The 16,209-nt window shown below is 51.3% G+C and overlaps 1 protein-coding gene across 1 annotated transcript; it reads right to left on the bottom strand.

The window, feature by feature from the left end:
• Positions 1–1,278: 1,278 nt before the first annotated feature.
• Positions 1,279–14,670, bottom strand: CTSD (cathepsin D). The gene is made up of 9 exons (NM_205177.2): positions 14,494–14,670; positions 13,997–14,153; positions 11,946–12,069; positions 10,523–10,641; positions 7,100–7,299; positions 6,105–6,227; positions 5,106–5,250; positions 4,375–4,473; positions 1,279–3,801 (listed from the first exon to the last, which is right to left on the bottom strand). Exons 1-9 carry the CDS (start codon positions 14,559–14,561, stop codon positions 3,640–3,642), a joined length of 1,197 nt encoding a protein of 398 aa, NP_990508.1. The 5' UTR covers positions 14,562–14,670; the 3' UTR covers positions 1,279–3,639.
• Between the last annotated feature and the right edge of the window lie 1,539 nt (positions 14,671–16,209).

The following is a 16,209-nucleotide window of genomic DNA, read 5'->3' as shown; positions in this document are numbered from 1 at the left end:
CCTGCTGCAGAAGGGAGGTGGAAGGAAAATATTTATCCTCTTCGCATTAGTGGAGACGCTTTAATAAACAGTAAGCCATCAAATTGTCATGCAGATGGAGTTCTGCAGAGGTGGCGCAGCAAATGAGGAGTAGATGCAAACCAGAGCGTTTGCAGGTAATATAACTCAGGGTTGAGTTCAGGCTGCTCACAGGCTGGGTGCCTTCTCCCCATGGCAAAGCACAGGACAGCCTGGCTCTTGGCTTCCCCATCTCTTGGCCAAGATCGAGGCTGAGACTGTTCCTGCTGAGGCACTGTGTCTAACACAGCGTGATTAACGGCTCAGGCACCATCCCCACTGCAAAAACAACACACTCATACTTTATCAGTGACATCTCTCCTTGGGTCGAACAGTCAGTTTCCATGACCCAGCCAATCCTTTTGGGTTATAGCCATCCTTTTAACATAGGAAAGGGGTTGATTGGGGTATTAGGGCATCTCAGGGGAATAGAGACTCTGGACATGCCAATAAAGGAATCATTTAAGCTCTTTGCATGCTTAGATCCGCATTCAGAAAGTGGGATGGGACTTGGCTGCATCTGCCTTACTTATGTAGATGATGTTTTTTTTTCCCCAAAGCAGGAATTAGCTCTTATCTTGCACCTGGCACATGGGGCCTTCATTCTGCATCACCATCTTCAGTTTACATACAGCAGCGCAAGGACGAAAAGCCATTCAGCCAGGCAAGAGAAAGGGATTTCTGCTACATCCCCAAAAAAGAAAACACCCCATGGTCTTCATCATCAGACTCTGGGAATGTTAACTCCACATCTTAATAGGTTTTAAATTGGAATTAGAAACGGGAGTCTTGCCTTAGCCACTACAGGACCACATTTTGTTGTTCAAAGCCCTGCAAAAGCTTGTCCTGGCTGACCCAGCAACAAGCAGGTGGAACTGTCACATCACTCTGCAGATGCTGTTTTTAATACAAACAAACAGAGAAACCTAACAGCCTGCCAGTACATTTCCTTCACCAAGAGAACCTGCTGAAACATGCATGAGTCCGCACAAGTGAGCTACCAGCAATACTGAGCCCTCAGGCCTGGGAGACACCAGGCCTTCAACACCTCCCACTGCTCAAGGAAAGACCAGACTGACAGTTAAGGGGGGGGGGAAATACTGTATTTTCTTTTCAATTTTCTAGGATGAGACAATAATTCTGACAGCAAATTAGATTAAAAGTCACGCAGTTAGAGTTTGGCTTAAAAACACAGATAAAAGAATGAGGGGAGGAGAACTGTTTCGGTGAAGACTATGATTTGTATTGCAAATGCAGTCACACCCAACTGCTCCTCCAGCCTATCCCACGATATGTTAAGTTGGGGCACGGCTCTGAGCCATGCACTGGGTGACCACGGAGGCTATAAGGCATTGCATATCCACCAGAGCTGCTGTCTGATGGCCAGTTCTGCACAGCTAAAATCTGTCATGGAACATTCAAAACCCACTGTCCCCCTCCACATTCCCCATATCAGCTCTGAAAGAAGTAAAAAAAACCAAATGGGTACTCAAGATGCCATCTCACTGTGCTGGGTAAATCCTGCTGCTTGCAGATGGTCTAGCAAGACTTCAAGGTGTTGCGGGTATGTAATGCAAGAAGTGGGCTCTCTGGAGAGGTGCTGTTGATTTTGGAGCATCATTTTTTTTTTTTTCAGTAACATGCTGTTCTTGGTCAGCAACATACATCCACAGGAACCCAGATCCAGGGTTGCAAGTCCGTGAGCAGGCAGAAGCAAGCTCTGGGAGCAGCAGATACGTCACATCCAGGGTTACATGGGGACAATGAACACATTAGAAACATCCCTGCTACCCACAAAAGACACCTCCATAGCATGAGTTATGGTTATAAAGCCAACTGGACCTCTGCACCACAAGCAACATCTGCAGGCTAGGTGCTCACTGTCCGCAGCTGTGCTCTCATAGTTCACCTGTAGGCTTCTTCCCCACTCACACCCCAAAGCTCATGGTAGATTTACTGTTGGGATGATGTAGCTCACATGTATGCATACCTCACATTGATTAATAACCTATTCACTCACCTGTTGATGGTTCTCGTCACCCTCAGCTCTGTCCCTCACCTCTTTAACCTCAGGACCTGATGCAAAGCACTGGGAAGACAATACGACTGTGTTCTCCCTCTCAGCATGGACTGGGAGCTTTGGGAAACTCTTCTGATCTCTACTAAAAACTCACTTCATCATCCTCCCAGTTACCACTGCCTCCTTGCTCACCTGGTGTATGCTTACTGATGCCAGCCCAATGAAACAAACATCTCCACGTGCCCAGATCTTGGATCCCCAGGACAAAGATGTGGCTCTACAAACATAGCTTCAGCTACCACCTCTCCAAAACAAGAAAATGCTTTGTTTGGTCTGCAGCACAGGAAGTAAATGGACAGAGATCTCACTGATGTTATTAACACGGGAACAACACACCAGGTAGGATGTTAAACCCCAGGCTTTCTGGACTTGGTAGGGGAAAAAGGAGTGCAAATGCCAGCCCACAGCCTCTGTGGCACCCTCCTGCCTGGAAGTCTTGCTGCCTCTGCCAACAGACTCTTGAGTTTAGGGACATTCAAAACACTATAAGTAATGTTTCCTAAAGGTCTCATGATTTAAGCTTGTACATCACTTAACTGCTTTGGGAAACATTACCCTCAACTCACTGGCTCTGGATGAAGTTAGCAAGGAAAACCTGGGAGAAGCTCAACAAACCCAAGAGAACTTGGGTATAGTGGCTTCGCTCAGCCTTCAGCACAAAGCTGGGCCTTCATGGACATGAAATCAAGTGACTTGCATTAAAACCTATTGTGACCCACCCCCCTTTGTATTCTTACTTCCTGAGAAGTCCCACTGACTGGAACCCTCCTGTAAGTCCCTGCCCTACTAGGTCTGAGAGGCTCAGGCCAGGTGTGCTGACATCACACCCCCTGCTCTCACTAGTGCCTTCACAACACAAGACACACAAACAGAGCCCCTCAACTCCAAAACTCAAATCCTGTGCATGCTACACAATCCCCTACTGCTTCAGCCCAGGACATGCTCTCTGAGGACCAAACCAGTGCCAACTCATGGAGAAATGGTCTAGCAATTGCTTCCTCATCCATCAAAGGGGTGATGGACTTGATCCCCCACTTCAGTGACAAACCAGAAGTATCACCTGACTTCTCCATCCTTCTCCCCCAATGAAGAAGCCCCAGTACAGCTCCTCTGCAGGAGCAGAGCCAACCAGCTGCCTCACCAGGGGCACTGGGGGTGGGGGGAGCAGAGAGGGCTGGTTCAGCTTTGAAAGTATATCTTAAAAACAAATACTCAAAGATCTAGCAGTAAGCAAGGGGCTACTCCAGCTGCTGTTGTCAACTAGAATTATCCCAGCACCACTTACTCAGAAGGGGAAAAGTAGCTAGCAGGACATTAACAATGACTATTTTCCTTGTAACCTTAAGTCTAGTTGAATTCCTTTGTTTTGGTATTTTTCTTCCCCACTGAGTGGGTTTCTAATCCTGATAATCTTTCTCTACAACTTCTCTACAGCTCCTGTGTGTGTATGCAAGTGTTTGTGTGTAGCAGAGACAGTGAGGAGGGAGGGGGGGGTCAGGCGCTTAGACACATTTGGCGAAACCAACAGAGTCGTTATCACGGTCAAAGACAGTGTAGTAGGGGCCAATGAAGACATCTCCCAGGATCCAGAGTGGGCCTCCAGGTGGTGGGACATCCAGGCCAGAAAACCCACTCAGGCAGATGGTCTCTCCTTGTGCAGAAACCTAGAGAAGAGCAAGAACTTCAGCCAAACATCCTCACCTCTCCTCAACCTTACAGATTTCAAATAGTACCTGCCAACCCCAGCTGCACTTCAGCCTCTCACATCCTGTGATCTGCAGCTTGCAAGAGCTGCTAATAGTAAAAGCTACTGCTGAAACTCCTGAAAATCTGCACAAGGTGATCTTCATAAGCCATCAGACAACAGTTACCTTCCATGCAAGACTGGAGGCCTCTTTTAAAAGAAGTCTGGCATAATACTATCAGAAGTCAATAGAAAAGAGCAAAAATGTCTGTAGAAAGCACTCAACTGCCTACTCTCTCCTTCTCTCCCCCCTGTGAGCAGGGAGCACCATGCAGGAGGGCTGCTTCTGCAGGACATGGGAGCTCCATGAACCTATCAGCCACCTCCACCACCACAATCTTTCAGGCTTCCCCTCACCATCATGTGCCAGGTCCAAGCTTGTTTTTGCTGTTCTGGGATTTTTTGGACTTCATTGCTCAGATCCAAGCAAGAGAGTCAAAAATCAGGTCTTGGGAGAGAAACATAGGGCTGTCAGGAGCTGCCCTGGACATACCTTGAAGACGTATTGCTCCCCAGTGAGCTGGTAGGGCTTCCCACCTAGCATGAGTGTGACAACAGGCAGAGACGAGATCTTATCACAGGAGATCACGTACTGAAAGAGAAGCAGCCAAGGCATCAGATGGCAGCTCCCAAGCCCTCAGGAAAGCACAGTCACCCACTTGGAATGGTCATGTCTTCCCCATCCTCCCAAAACATTGCTCATCTCAGGGAGCCAAAGCAGCCTGAGCTGGGATGAGTGTGCTGTTACCACCCAGGGCACTGAGCAGTGGGGCCAAAGAATGTTAAGGAGAGTTTAGGTCTGAAGGAATGGAGCCAGACAATGGCAGGTTCAGGTCCAACTCTGTTGAGCCCCTACAATCCCCATCCCTCCAGGATTTCAGGGAGAAAGACGACCTTGGGAGATTAAGTATGACGGTTAAACACTTGGCAGGGATAGGATGTCATTTGCATTAAATGTATTTGTAATTAAAGTGCCTCTGGACTCTCATTAATGTGAATCCTTGGCCTCAGCTGCAACTTGCATTCCTCTCCTCCACCTCCCAGAGATGAGTGGCAGAAGTGACCCAAAGCACCAAGCCCTTATACTGCTCTCATCTCCATTCCAAGGAATGAAGGGTGCTTTCTGTGCTGGGGGCTTTTCCTGGAGCACAGACGGGAATCAGAAAACAGGAGACCAGCATCTCTAAAGGCATTTGGGTGCAATTACATCCAAAGTGGCCTCACCTGGCCTTTGATGAGTGGTTTTGCACCAATGGCTGTTTGCAGCTCCTTCACTTCCTTGGTGGGGCCAGTGATGAGGGAAGTGCCTGTGTCCACAATGGCCTCGCAGCCCCCTTTGCAAAGGGTCAGCCCATTGGCAACATCCACCCTAGGGAGAGATGCGCAGAGAGTAGACACTCCTTAGAGATGCCACAGCAAGGGCTACAGAGAACTGAACTAAAGTGAGGATGACTGAGCCTAGGTGTTATACAGACATGCAGGGAGGACTGCAAGAGATAGCCATGGAAGGCCTGAGAGAAGGATGGATGCTCAAATCCTGATGTAGCAGGGTTGTTTTTCTACCACGCATAGACCCCAATTCCACACAGTCCCTGCGTGTCTGAAATTAAATAGGTGCCTTGGTGCATGACTGCATTTCTGCAGATATGCTAGACTGCTAGGTGTGCTGGTGGGGGGGGGGTTATGCCCACACTACTGTAAAAAGCAAAGTGTTAGCCAGGTGCTAAGACAGCTTTAGGGGTTGTGAGCAAGGGAAAGATTCACATACATTAATAAGGCAGGGGAGGAGTTGTTTGGTTTCCTCACCCACATCAAGTTTCACAGTGGTGCAGAGAGATAAAACCTTCTAGCCTTGATCTCTGCAGGCTTTGCCAATGCAGCATGGCTTAGGGAAGGCGAGAACTAAAACCCTGCACCAGGGAGGGCAGCAGCCCTCAGGAAAGAGGCACACACTGATCACAGCCTGCTCCTCAGCTCCTATCACGTGGGGGAGCTCAGAATAGACAGCAGGGCTGGCCCGCAGCTCCCCTTCCCCCTGCCTCCAACAATGCGCACTGATTGCCGCACCGTGCCCTTCAGGCAAGGGCTGCCTTCCTGGGGCTGCATCCTGCTCATCCACAGCTGCCAGCCAACAACTCAGACTTTAACACACAGGAGGCTCTCAACACTGATCCAGGCATGATGGATGCAAGGCCGTTTGCACAGGGGTACAATGGGACTTACGAGTCCATGTGGACCTGCCAGTAGGCTTTGCGTGTGACATTCACCCAGCTGAAGTCACCACTGTAGTATTTGGGGTCAGTCCCCCCAAGCAGCAGCTCACCGCCTGGCTGAGCTGTGGGATCCCTGCAAAAAAAGAAAAAAAATCACCATCAACAGGGGGGTACGGTGAAGAAAACCCCTCCATGCACACCCAAAACACACTGGGGAGTTTGTAGGTGAGGCACAGCATTAGTTGTTGGTCTCCAGCGCTACTTGTCTTTTTACTGATATATTATAGGGCAGTACAAGTACTCCAAGACAGATTAGGGAAGGGGAAAAACTGTAATATTTTCCAAATCATCCTGCAGAGTATCTGTGCCCAAATCCACTGCAGCCAATGGCCTCAGAGCTGGATCCTCAAGGTTACTGTCAAATAAAAGATCGCTGCTGAGCAGATGGGAAGAAATATGGTGATGGGGGAGGGATGGTGCTGGAACTGCCAGTAGTAGCCCTCTCTGTTCTCCCCTCACCAGACATACTCCTTTTTGAGCTCAAGTGGGTGCTTGGGGTACCTTAGGGTTGGTAACAACTGGCCAAGACAGTAGATGATTTTCCCAGAGTAGGAGGAAGGATAAGCCCCAACATCAGTGCTTGTCTGCAAGGTGACACAGGCACAGGGCTTGTGGATATCAGCTGCAGACTGGGGCTGTGTTTACCTCACTAACAAGGGCTGCCCTAGTTGCACATGATCTATGACTGCAATCCTCTTAAATGTTTTTAACTACTTTCTTCCAGAAAGACCCTCTCTCTCTTCTTCAGAAGTCAGGTTGCAGACCTACTCAGCATTTTTAAGATTAGTAAAATGGCTGCATTTCTATTTCACTTCTTACTCCACGCTAACAAAGAGCAAAGTGTTTAGCCCTCCTGCTCCGGTGAGACAACTGTGTTGAGACCTCCTCAGCAATGCTGGTGTTTATCCCGACAGTGAGATATGGTGCCACCAATCCCAGCAGTACCTGTTCAGGTAGAAGGAGAAGATGTTTTTCTCAATCAGCTTCTGCTGCATGACATTATCAAAGAAAGGTGTGACCTTGTCCACAGAGATTCTCGGGAATGCCATGCCCAAGATGCCATCGAACTTGGCAGCAATGAAGGTGATGCCTGGCTGCTTCACAGCCTCCCCGAAGATCTGGTTCTTGATTTTCAAGTTACCAAGCTGTAGGTAGATGGGACAGAAGGAAAGAGTTTGTGAAAAGAGATGCCCCACAGAACTAGGGTGGAAATGGGACCTTGCTAAACACAGGCTGTAGAATGTCCCTCAACACCGCCATGCTTTTGTCCTTGCATTTGTACATAATAACTGAAAACAGTTAACATGGTGCCACCCTCCTTGGTGGGACAGCCCACTCGGCTATCCAGTGGCACCTCAAGTCCAAGTGAAACCCTGTGTGTCCCCATGTGCAGGAGCTTCCCTTCACTCACTGCCCACCTCACTCAGCCCTCTCAGACTATTGCTGGGTCCTAGCATTGGTCATACCATTTTGCAACTCCTCCTTGTCGTGGAGGGCTGGTCCCCTCACTCTACAGCCCTTTCCTTATTGCCTACTTTACCCTCAGTATACAGCTTAAGTAGATCTTATGCTACACAAGCCTTCACTCCAGGCATCTAACACATCCATCTTCCTCCTCCTGGGTGCTGCACCTATACCCAGCTGGGTCCACCAATTCTTCCTACCTCTGCCAAAGAGCCTTGCAATCACCCCAATACAAGAAATATACCCAGGATCTTGCTTCATGTCCAGAAGAGAGACTGCTCACACAGACCTCTTGTGGCAGGGAAGAGCCAGTAAGGAAAGTGATGTTGGCACAGAAATAGTAATCAGAGTAAGACAAATACAAAGGTCATTAGAAGGACCAGCATTCCCCACTGGAAAGCTGAAGCTCCTCTCCACACTGCACATAGCGCAAGAGTAGACTCCCAGGAAGAAATGCAGAAGCTGCCCAGCTTCTGGCTCAACACAGGCAGTTTTGGTGTCTGTATTAGAGCTCTAGCAAACAGCCCCGTACTAAACGAGGCTGGACTGCACAGCTTGGCCTCACCCACCTGATGGCGGACAGTGATGGCAGATAATGATCCCTGTAAATGACAAACATCCCCTCAGGGTTAGACAGACTGTGACTGGGCAGGCGGTGCTGGCTTTAATGGTATCTACGGATCAGAAAGGGCAAGTCAGCCTTGCAAAAGCTAAAAGCCACATGGCAGGATGTGGGCCAGAGCAGCTCACAGCAACACATCCGTTTGCAAGTCCTACAGCTTTCAAAAGCTGTTTCAAACAGCAATTGCTCTGCCTTTTGAAGAGAAAATGCACAGTAGGGCCACCCTCCATGCAGGGCAGCTATCCAAAGCTGGTCCTGCAGCAACTCAAAAAAAATCAATAAGGCTTTCACTGAAGGAAAACAGAAGGATACATGGGTTGGGTTTGAATACCTCCTCCAGCTCAAGAGGCTAATGACAATCTGGTGGTGGGATCTCAGCAGGCTCATGGAGACCCTGCCCAGCTGTGCTTGATCCTCAGTAGGACTGAGACCCAAGAGCATCTTCAGCCACATGGCAAACAGGGAGCATGGTGACACAAAGCACTGCTCCTCCACAGCAAGACTGGAGCTCAACACCCTCCCTAAAAAGATAGGGCAGAGGTACTCTGGGCCATCCACCAACCAGTGCCCTTCAGTAGTATGTCACTGCCACCATACACTTCTGGGGCTGCTTCCACCCATTTGGATGGCTGGAGCTGAGACAGCAATTCTGGAGGCCATTTCAGATTTGTACTCCAAAACCACAGACTACAAGCTTGCCTAATGGGAAGAAGTGCCCAGTGGAAGCGCCACCATGGTGTTCAATCTGAAGGTCTCCGATTTCCCCTTGCTCTGCTGCACTGGAAGCACAGTGCTGCCCAGGAGCCATGCAAGAGATTTCACTTGCTTCCGCCCACACAGAAACTAAGCACTACCAGCTGTGCTGGTTGCCAACAGCCATCCTCACTCCCCTCAAACAAGCTCAGGCACAAAGTTCTTTCTCTGTGCTGCTGGGAAGCAGAGAGCTAATTAGCAAGCAGGCATTAGGGTGATAATTACAGAAAAAAGTTGCAATTTGCCTTCTGACTCACTTCAGCCCTGCATTAAGCCGGAAAGTGCCTAAACCAGCCCACACTTTCACGGGACAATAAAGCTCGCTGTTTGCCTCACTCCATGCCTACAGGAGCTCCTTCCAGATCTCCCCATCCCAGCTCTGCTGCCATACCACCAGCTCTGCAGGCCAGCAGGGCCCAGGCAGACTGCTCTGCCTGCTCAGTAAACCAAGCATGTGAAGGTCTGGATGGGTGGCTGTTTTCTCACTGAGTTTTTCTAAGCCTACTGAAGAACACAACGAACATGTCATGAAACTGAAGTGATCCCACAGCCAGGTGGCAGAGAAAAAAAAAGTACAAAGAACGTATGGCAGACCCCACAGTGCCTATCCATTTTCTAAGCTACCTACTCTAAGGATGAGCTATAGAACGCTTACTACTTGCTTGCACAAAACTCCAGGCTCTTCTTTAGCTTGGATACTTTTATTTCAATTTCAAGGAAATTAGTAGCCTAACACTTTTCAGCTCAAACTAACACAGAAAGCTGAGAAGCTCTGGATTTCTGTGCTTATTCACAACGCTTAGTGTCCCTCCCCTAAGCAAACACATGCTCTTACCACAGCAAGGACAGCCAGTAACTTGGGAGCACGTGTGCCACAGATTTCCAGCAGCTGGTACACTCAAGTGCATTTGTCCCAGGGAGGAACTGAAGTCCCAGAGTACACACTCTTTACAGGGCAAAGTGTTCAACCTTTACTTGCTGGAAGGAAATTGAGACAAGAAGCTACGAGAAGCCCAGCAACCTCCAGCCAGGCCATCAATGGCTGATGGGAAACCCTCACAACATTTGAAGAGGTAGGCACCATTCCACATAGGACCAGGATGAGGCTGGCTCCGCAGTGGCAATAGAGCCTATTTGTGTTCTGCGTGCCCACACAAACACTTCCTGCCATCAGGATGTCAGCCAAGAGCAAGTTGGACATCAGCAGCTGCCTGCAGGGTGGTGCTAGTATATATAGTTAGGATATGAGTTTCCCAGGGTCGAGAGAAAGAGGATGGCCAGAGCACACCTGCAGTGTACCACAAGTGTGGCTCCTGCTCAGTTCTGCTTTCACTGACCCCCTAGTTAATCCCTTCCTTTGCGCTGCCCACCTCAGGTGTAGTTACCTTCTCACTTCAGAGCACTTAGGAAGGCAGCACTGAAGCATGCTTGATACAAGTGGAACACTCCAGAAGTGAAAACCATTGAAACCAAACTGTTTCAAGTACTTTTCCCAAAAGCTGGCAGGGGGAAACTTGGGCACTACTTACTGTGACTGTGTCCTGGCTCAGGAATCCAGAGAGGCTCCCAGTCCCATAGTGGATGGCAAACTCAGTGCCATTCTCCACATAGGTGCTAGATTTGGACGCATCATACTTGTGGTGTAGCACTGCAGGCAAGGAGGGGAAAAGATGGACATGAGCATTAATGTTCTTCTGCACCTCAAAACAGGCTTCAGTCACAAGAAAAGCACATCTCAAAAATGCACCAGGAACATCTGCTGCTTGCCTTCCTGGTGTTAACCACAAAATAACTTCTGCTCCTCAATACCCAGCTACACAGCATGCCTGGGGCACACAGACACTTGGTGCTGCAAGGGCCAGCTTGAATGTAATGAGAAGGTCTGGGAATCAGGTGGGGAGATCCAATTTGGCACTTCAATAGGATTTAGCCACAGGGCTTTAAAAGCCTGGACTATACATGGCTAGCATGTCAGGGCACATTAGATAACAGGGAGCCAGATGTCCCTATGGCTGGCTGTCATGCCATGGAGAGCTGGGTGGCTTTGAATATACCCCACTCTGGACACAAACACTTGGACTTGATCATCTTATCAAGGCAAGTTGGAAATTTGTATGTCCATTTTTGCCTACACAGATACAAAAAACAGTACTGTCTTCCCACAGCCTATGTGGCTTGTGTTACAGGGCTGTACAAGACAGGGCACAAGTTCAGATTCCCCCTCTGCCCTTGACAGCCATTGGAGGTCACCTCTCACACTTGCTATTTTGTTGGCCCCATGGGGGTTCCCCTTGCCACTTAAGCAGCACTGATGGCAGTTCCTTTATGGCATTTCACCATAGCTGGGTTTGAAACCTGCATACGTGGAAGTTTATTGCATAGTAACATCACAGAGCAGAGGGAAGAAAATAAAAAAAAGAATGTAATTCCTTAGATGTTCTCATCACAGAAGAGTGACTACCTGGTTCACGTTAATTATAAAACCCATAAACATGCAGTCACATGCTCTGAGCAGCAATAAAACAGAAACTAGGACAGTTTATATCAGATCTGGCAAGAAGCTGCCCTTCCCCCCCCCCCTCCACCATTGCGCAATGAAACAAGTCTATAATTTGGGGAGAAACCCGGCAACCTGGGGAAGCATTCATTGGTTCCCAGCCACAGGAGCAAGGCTGCTCAGGAAGGCTGGGTTCATGCGTGGGCAACAGGGAGCAGCTTTAGGAGAGAGGGTGTGAACCAGAGGGGCAGGGAAGGCTTGGCACCAGCCCAGACCTCTCCTCCCTCCCAGTGGATCAGCAGAGTCTATCAGCTAGTTTGCTATAGCCAAGCCTCCCTTTCAGCAGGTGAACATGATGATGCAAGCTAGGGGCTTCCAGTTCATGGCAGGGGCAGGATCATTATGTTAGTCCCTGCACTGGCACTGCACAGGGAAGGACAAGCTGTGACACTTACAACAGGCGATGTCTAGCAGGTGACAGTGCACTGACGGCACCCAGAGGTTGGAGGAGCCCGTGTCAAAGACCACAGTGAACTTCTGTGGGGGGGTCCCAATGCCAATCTCGCCATAATACTGGGCCTGCAAAAAAAAAAAGAAAGGAGCCCTGTGAACAGAGGTGCCCAGCAATAATGGAGTGCATCCCACAAAGCCACCCTGAGCTGGAGAGATAACTGTTGCAGTAGCATGGGATGGGCACAAGGAACCCCTGTCTGGTACCCACACCCATGGGTGGAGGGGGAGGAGGGGGTGTCCTGGTGATACAGACACTCCCAAACAAATGGAACAGCAAGTAATAACAAAGAAAATAATGACGTCTTCCTCAAAGCTTTTTTTTGGGGGGGAAAAAAAGGGACTGGCTTCTTATGTAGACATTGCCTTCGTTTCACTTGTGTGGGTGATGGGCTCTACAAGTGTCCATACATAAGTACAGTGGGTAGGAAATTATAAATGGGGAGGAAAAGGGTGGGCACTTGTAGGGAGGACTGAAAGTATGGGAGGGAAGAAGGTGTAAAGGCAGAAGCATGGCTCACAAAGGGGAAGAAAAAGCTGTGAGAGAGGCAGTGCAAGCACCTGCACTGATGAAAAGCCAGAACAGCACGAGTTGGCTGGGAAGCTGCTGCGCTGGCAGGTCTGGGGAGGAACTGCAAGTCACATGGAGCTATACCCACTACTGTCACGGGGGTTTCAGGACTGCTGGTGAACCCCAGGGTGCAGGAGCAGAGCCAGTAGTCAAGTTGAGTGTGATCAATTGGGGGGGGGGGGGGGGGGGGGGGGGGGGAAGGGGAAGCCTCAGAACAGCATTAAAGGATTATCAGAGGTGCCTGCTCCAAGTGCAGCTCCTGAACACTTGGTTTCTCACTGAGTAATTAATAACTCATTGCCACTAACTGCAGTGGGGAGGCAGCGCTCACTTCACCACTTCTGGGCTCAGCCCACCTAAAAATAACTGACTACAAGCTTCCACTCTGTCACCAAGGTCAAATCCCCTCTGAGTGACAGGACATTTAAACTCACCCATGCACTGGTTACTATGAACAACAGCCAAATCAGCTGCTCTGCAGGGCTGTGGCATGGTGGCCCCATAAATCCCATACACAGATCCACCAAAGGGACTTGTGGGGAACCACATGGGGTGGCTGTCTGTTTCCTGCAGCTCTTCCAGCAAGTAGAGCTCTTTTCAGTCTCTACTGGGTTCAGAGAGTGCCAGCAGACACTTAGCCTACGTCACAGGCTTGGTTGGTCCTTAAGACTACTTCAAGATGCCCCACTCGGGGTGTAGGCACCTTCCCTTTCTTCCTGAACTCAAGACTGCACTCCAGCTGCGGCTGTGTATGCTCTGGAACAACACCTGAGTTCTTGGCAAGGTTCTTTAGCTTGGCAGTGCCTCAGCACACTGAAGTGCAGGGCAAACACCTGGGTCCTGGCAGCTCAGCACCCCAGCCCCATGCCACACTGGGGCTGGTTTCAACACCACTGCTCAAACAGTCACAACCGTTCCTTATGGGATGGGGCTCAGTAAGGGCCTGGGGAGTAGGACCAGCACCTTTCCTGTCCCCAGGCAAGGTCTGTGTGTGGGATAGATGCATCTCTAATAAGATCTTATCTGCACTACCTGGGGTCTCCTTTCAATGCTAGTTCCACTACCTGGGTGTGGAAACATCCCTGCAGCCACCAGAGGATTGTTTCAAGGCCACTCAGAAGGAGAAAGCAAGGAAAGGTTTGGCACCTGTGCATGACAGAGCACAGCACAGCAATGTTGGAGCACCACCAAGCCTGCAAGTCCCTACGTACAGCTACCACACACAGCAATTAGTGGGAAAGAAGGAATGAAATAGGTCACAGAGCAGCAAATCCAGCAGCTCAGTGGCACCATGCTTATTATTTTTAACTTCTTAATGATGTTAAGCAACTGAAAGGTTTGGCAACAGCCCTCTGAGCTGCAGCAGGTGGCACAGCTCCGCCAGGAGCACCGGGGCCAGCCAGGGCAGCAGGGCTGGGTACTCACATCCATGTAATTCTTGAGGATTTCCGGGGTGGGCTCAGCCAGGTCAGCAAAACCCAGCTTGAACTTGAGGAACTGGGTGATGGCGTTCATGTCAGGGATCTCGCTGCCCACCTCGGTCAGCATGCGGCGCGTGGAGGTGAATTTGGTGAGGGGGATCCTGCAGGGCAGAGGAGAACACTCGGTTACAGAAGCTCTGCAGGCTGACTGAGCATCCACCCCCCTTTCCCTTCCCCCGGAGAAGGCGGCCTGGCTCCAGCAGGACACAGATGGGGCAAACAACCCCGGACTCCAAAGCACCACACGGCACACCTAGTCCAAAAGGATGGGGAGAGCCCCAAGCAGCGGGAGTCCTCACCTCAGCGGAGGAAGGCCTCCAGAAAGGGCTGCACAGAGCCCCAACACAACCCCAACCCCACAGCACCATGAATCAGCAGCACCGCGCCGCGCGGCGTCGGACCTCCACACGCTCTGCCCCCGCCGCCCCCCCAGCGCCTCACCTGATGAGTGCCGCGCAGGGCCCCACCAGGGCGAGGAGCAGCAGGACGAGAAGGCCGCGGGGCGCCATAGCGGCGGAACGCTTACAACGCACTACACCCCCTAAAGCAGAAGCGCAGAACCCGCCTCGCCTGCACCCCGCTTTTGTAGCGGCGGCCTCAGGCCCGGCACGGAGCGTCAGCTGACGGGGCGGCCCCGCGTCACGTGCGGCGGGAGGGGCGGGAAGGGGCGGTGCGGCTCAGGGGGGGCGGCAGCAGCGGCAGCGCCGGGCCTCCGCCTGACCCCAAGGCAGTGACTCAGCCTCGGGGTTTGGGGGGGGAGGGTCACGAGCCGGCGCTGCTGGTTTTTATTTATTTATTTATTTATTTTCCTTCTCTTTTTAACTTTATATTTCTTTAACTTTTTTTTTTTCCTCTCCTTTAACTTGCGTTGCTTTCCAGTATGTCTGTCATTCCTCTCCTCCCGCCCTCCTCGAACCCCACAGAGCAGCACTGCCCTCACCACAAGAACATACGGGGCTCTCAGCCCTCGCTACTGCAAAGCCACACGGTCTGTCACCGGCACCTCCCAGTTCCATTGGGGCTCCAATGGCTCTCAGTGCCCCACGCTGCCCCTCCTGCCTCTCTCCCATACCTTCATCCCACCGTATCCCGTGATGGAGTGTGATTTTGGGCAGCCCGGTGCCTCCTGCTCGAGGCTGGCACCTGTGGCTGCACAGTTCTCCATGTGGTGGTCCCTCAAGCCCACTTTGTGAGCTGCCCTGACGCTTCTGCCTGGGGAATGGTCAGGTCGGGTGTTAGGAATAAGTTCTTCTCCAAAAGAGCGGTGATGCAGTGGCGCAGGCTGCCCAGGGAGGCGGTGGAGTCACCGTCCCTGGAGGTGCTCAGGAGCCGTGGGGATGTGGCACTGAGGGATGTGGTCAGTGGGCATGGTGGGGATGGGCTGGTGGTTGGACCGGGCGGTCTTAGTGGTCTCTCCAGCCTTAACAATACGATGATCTGTTTATTTCTAATGTCCACCGAAGCCCAGCACCCAGCTGCCCCATCCTCCAGGAGGATAAATCCCACCAGTGACCAACGCTTGAGCCCCCCCCCCCCCCCCCCAAATCCATAAGCTTCTTTGGGAGAAAACAAAGCAGGGCCAGGCCGGCGTCTTAGGGTGGAGAGAAAAATGTGCTGCGCTGCAAATCCTGCCCCGCTCCCAGCCACGAGGCCCGTTAGTCCGGAGGCCCTGGGTGCCAGCCAGCCCTGCCTTCCTCCTGCCCTGCGGGCACGTGGCTGGGAGCACTGCTAGCCATGAGTCAGCAGAGCCCAGCACCTCGTGACTCAGCATACGCTGCTTGGCCGCTATGGGGAAAGTCTGAGAGCTCTCAGTCCCCTCATCACTGCAGGTGCTGGTGTATCACGAGGCCTTCCCAGCTACCACGTGTGCTGTCCCCTCGTGTCCCACCTGGGCAAAACCGCCCTGCCTGTGGGCTCGCAGACAGCAGGGTTGGGCCCGCTGCCGCCTGCAGCCCCTCGAGGCTCTCCCAGCAGCTGGTGGTGCAGTGGGAGAGGCACAAACCCTCCTTTGAAGTGGGAAGGAATAGGCGTAGGAACCCTACCCAGCGTTTGGCCCTGAGGCTGCACACAGGACAGCTCCTCGGCACCCATTTCCAGTCCGACCAGCCTACCCTAGCATCCCATGACTGCCGACTGGGCGTACAGCCTCGTGCTGGT

The sequence above is a fragment of the Gallus gallus genome, chromosome 5, assembly GCF_016699485.2.
Source record: "Gallus gallus isolate bGalGal1 chromosome 5, bGalGal1.mat.broiler.GRCg7b, whole genome shotgun sequence".
Classification (NCBI taxonomy): Eukaryota; Metazoa; Chordata; class Aves; order Galliformes; family Phasianidae; genus Gallus; species Gallus gallus.
This window is presented reverse-complemented; position numbering and strand designations above follow the sequence as displayed.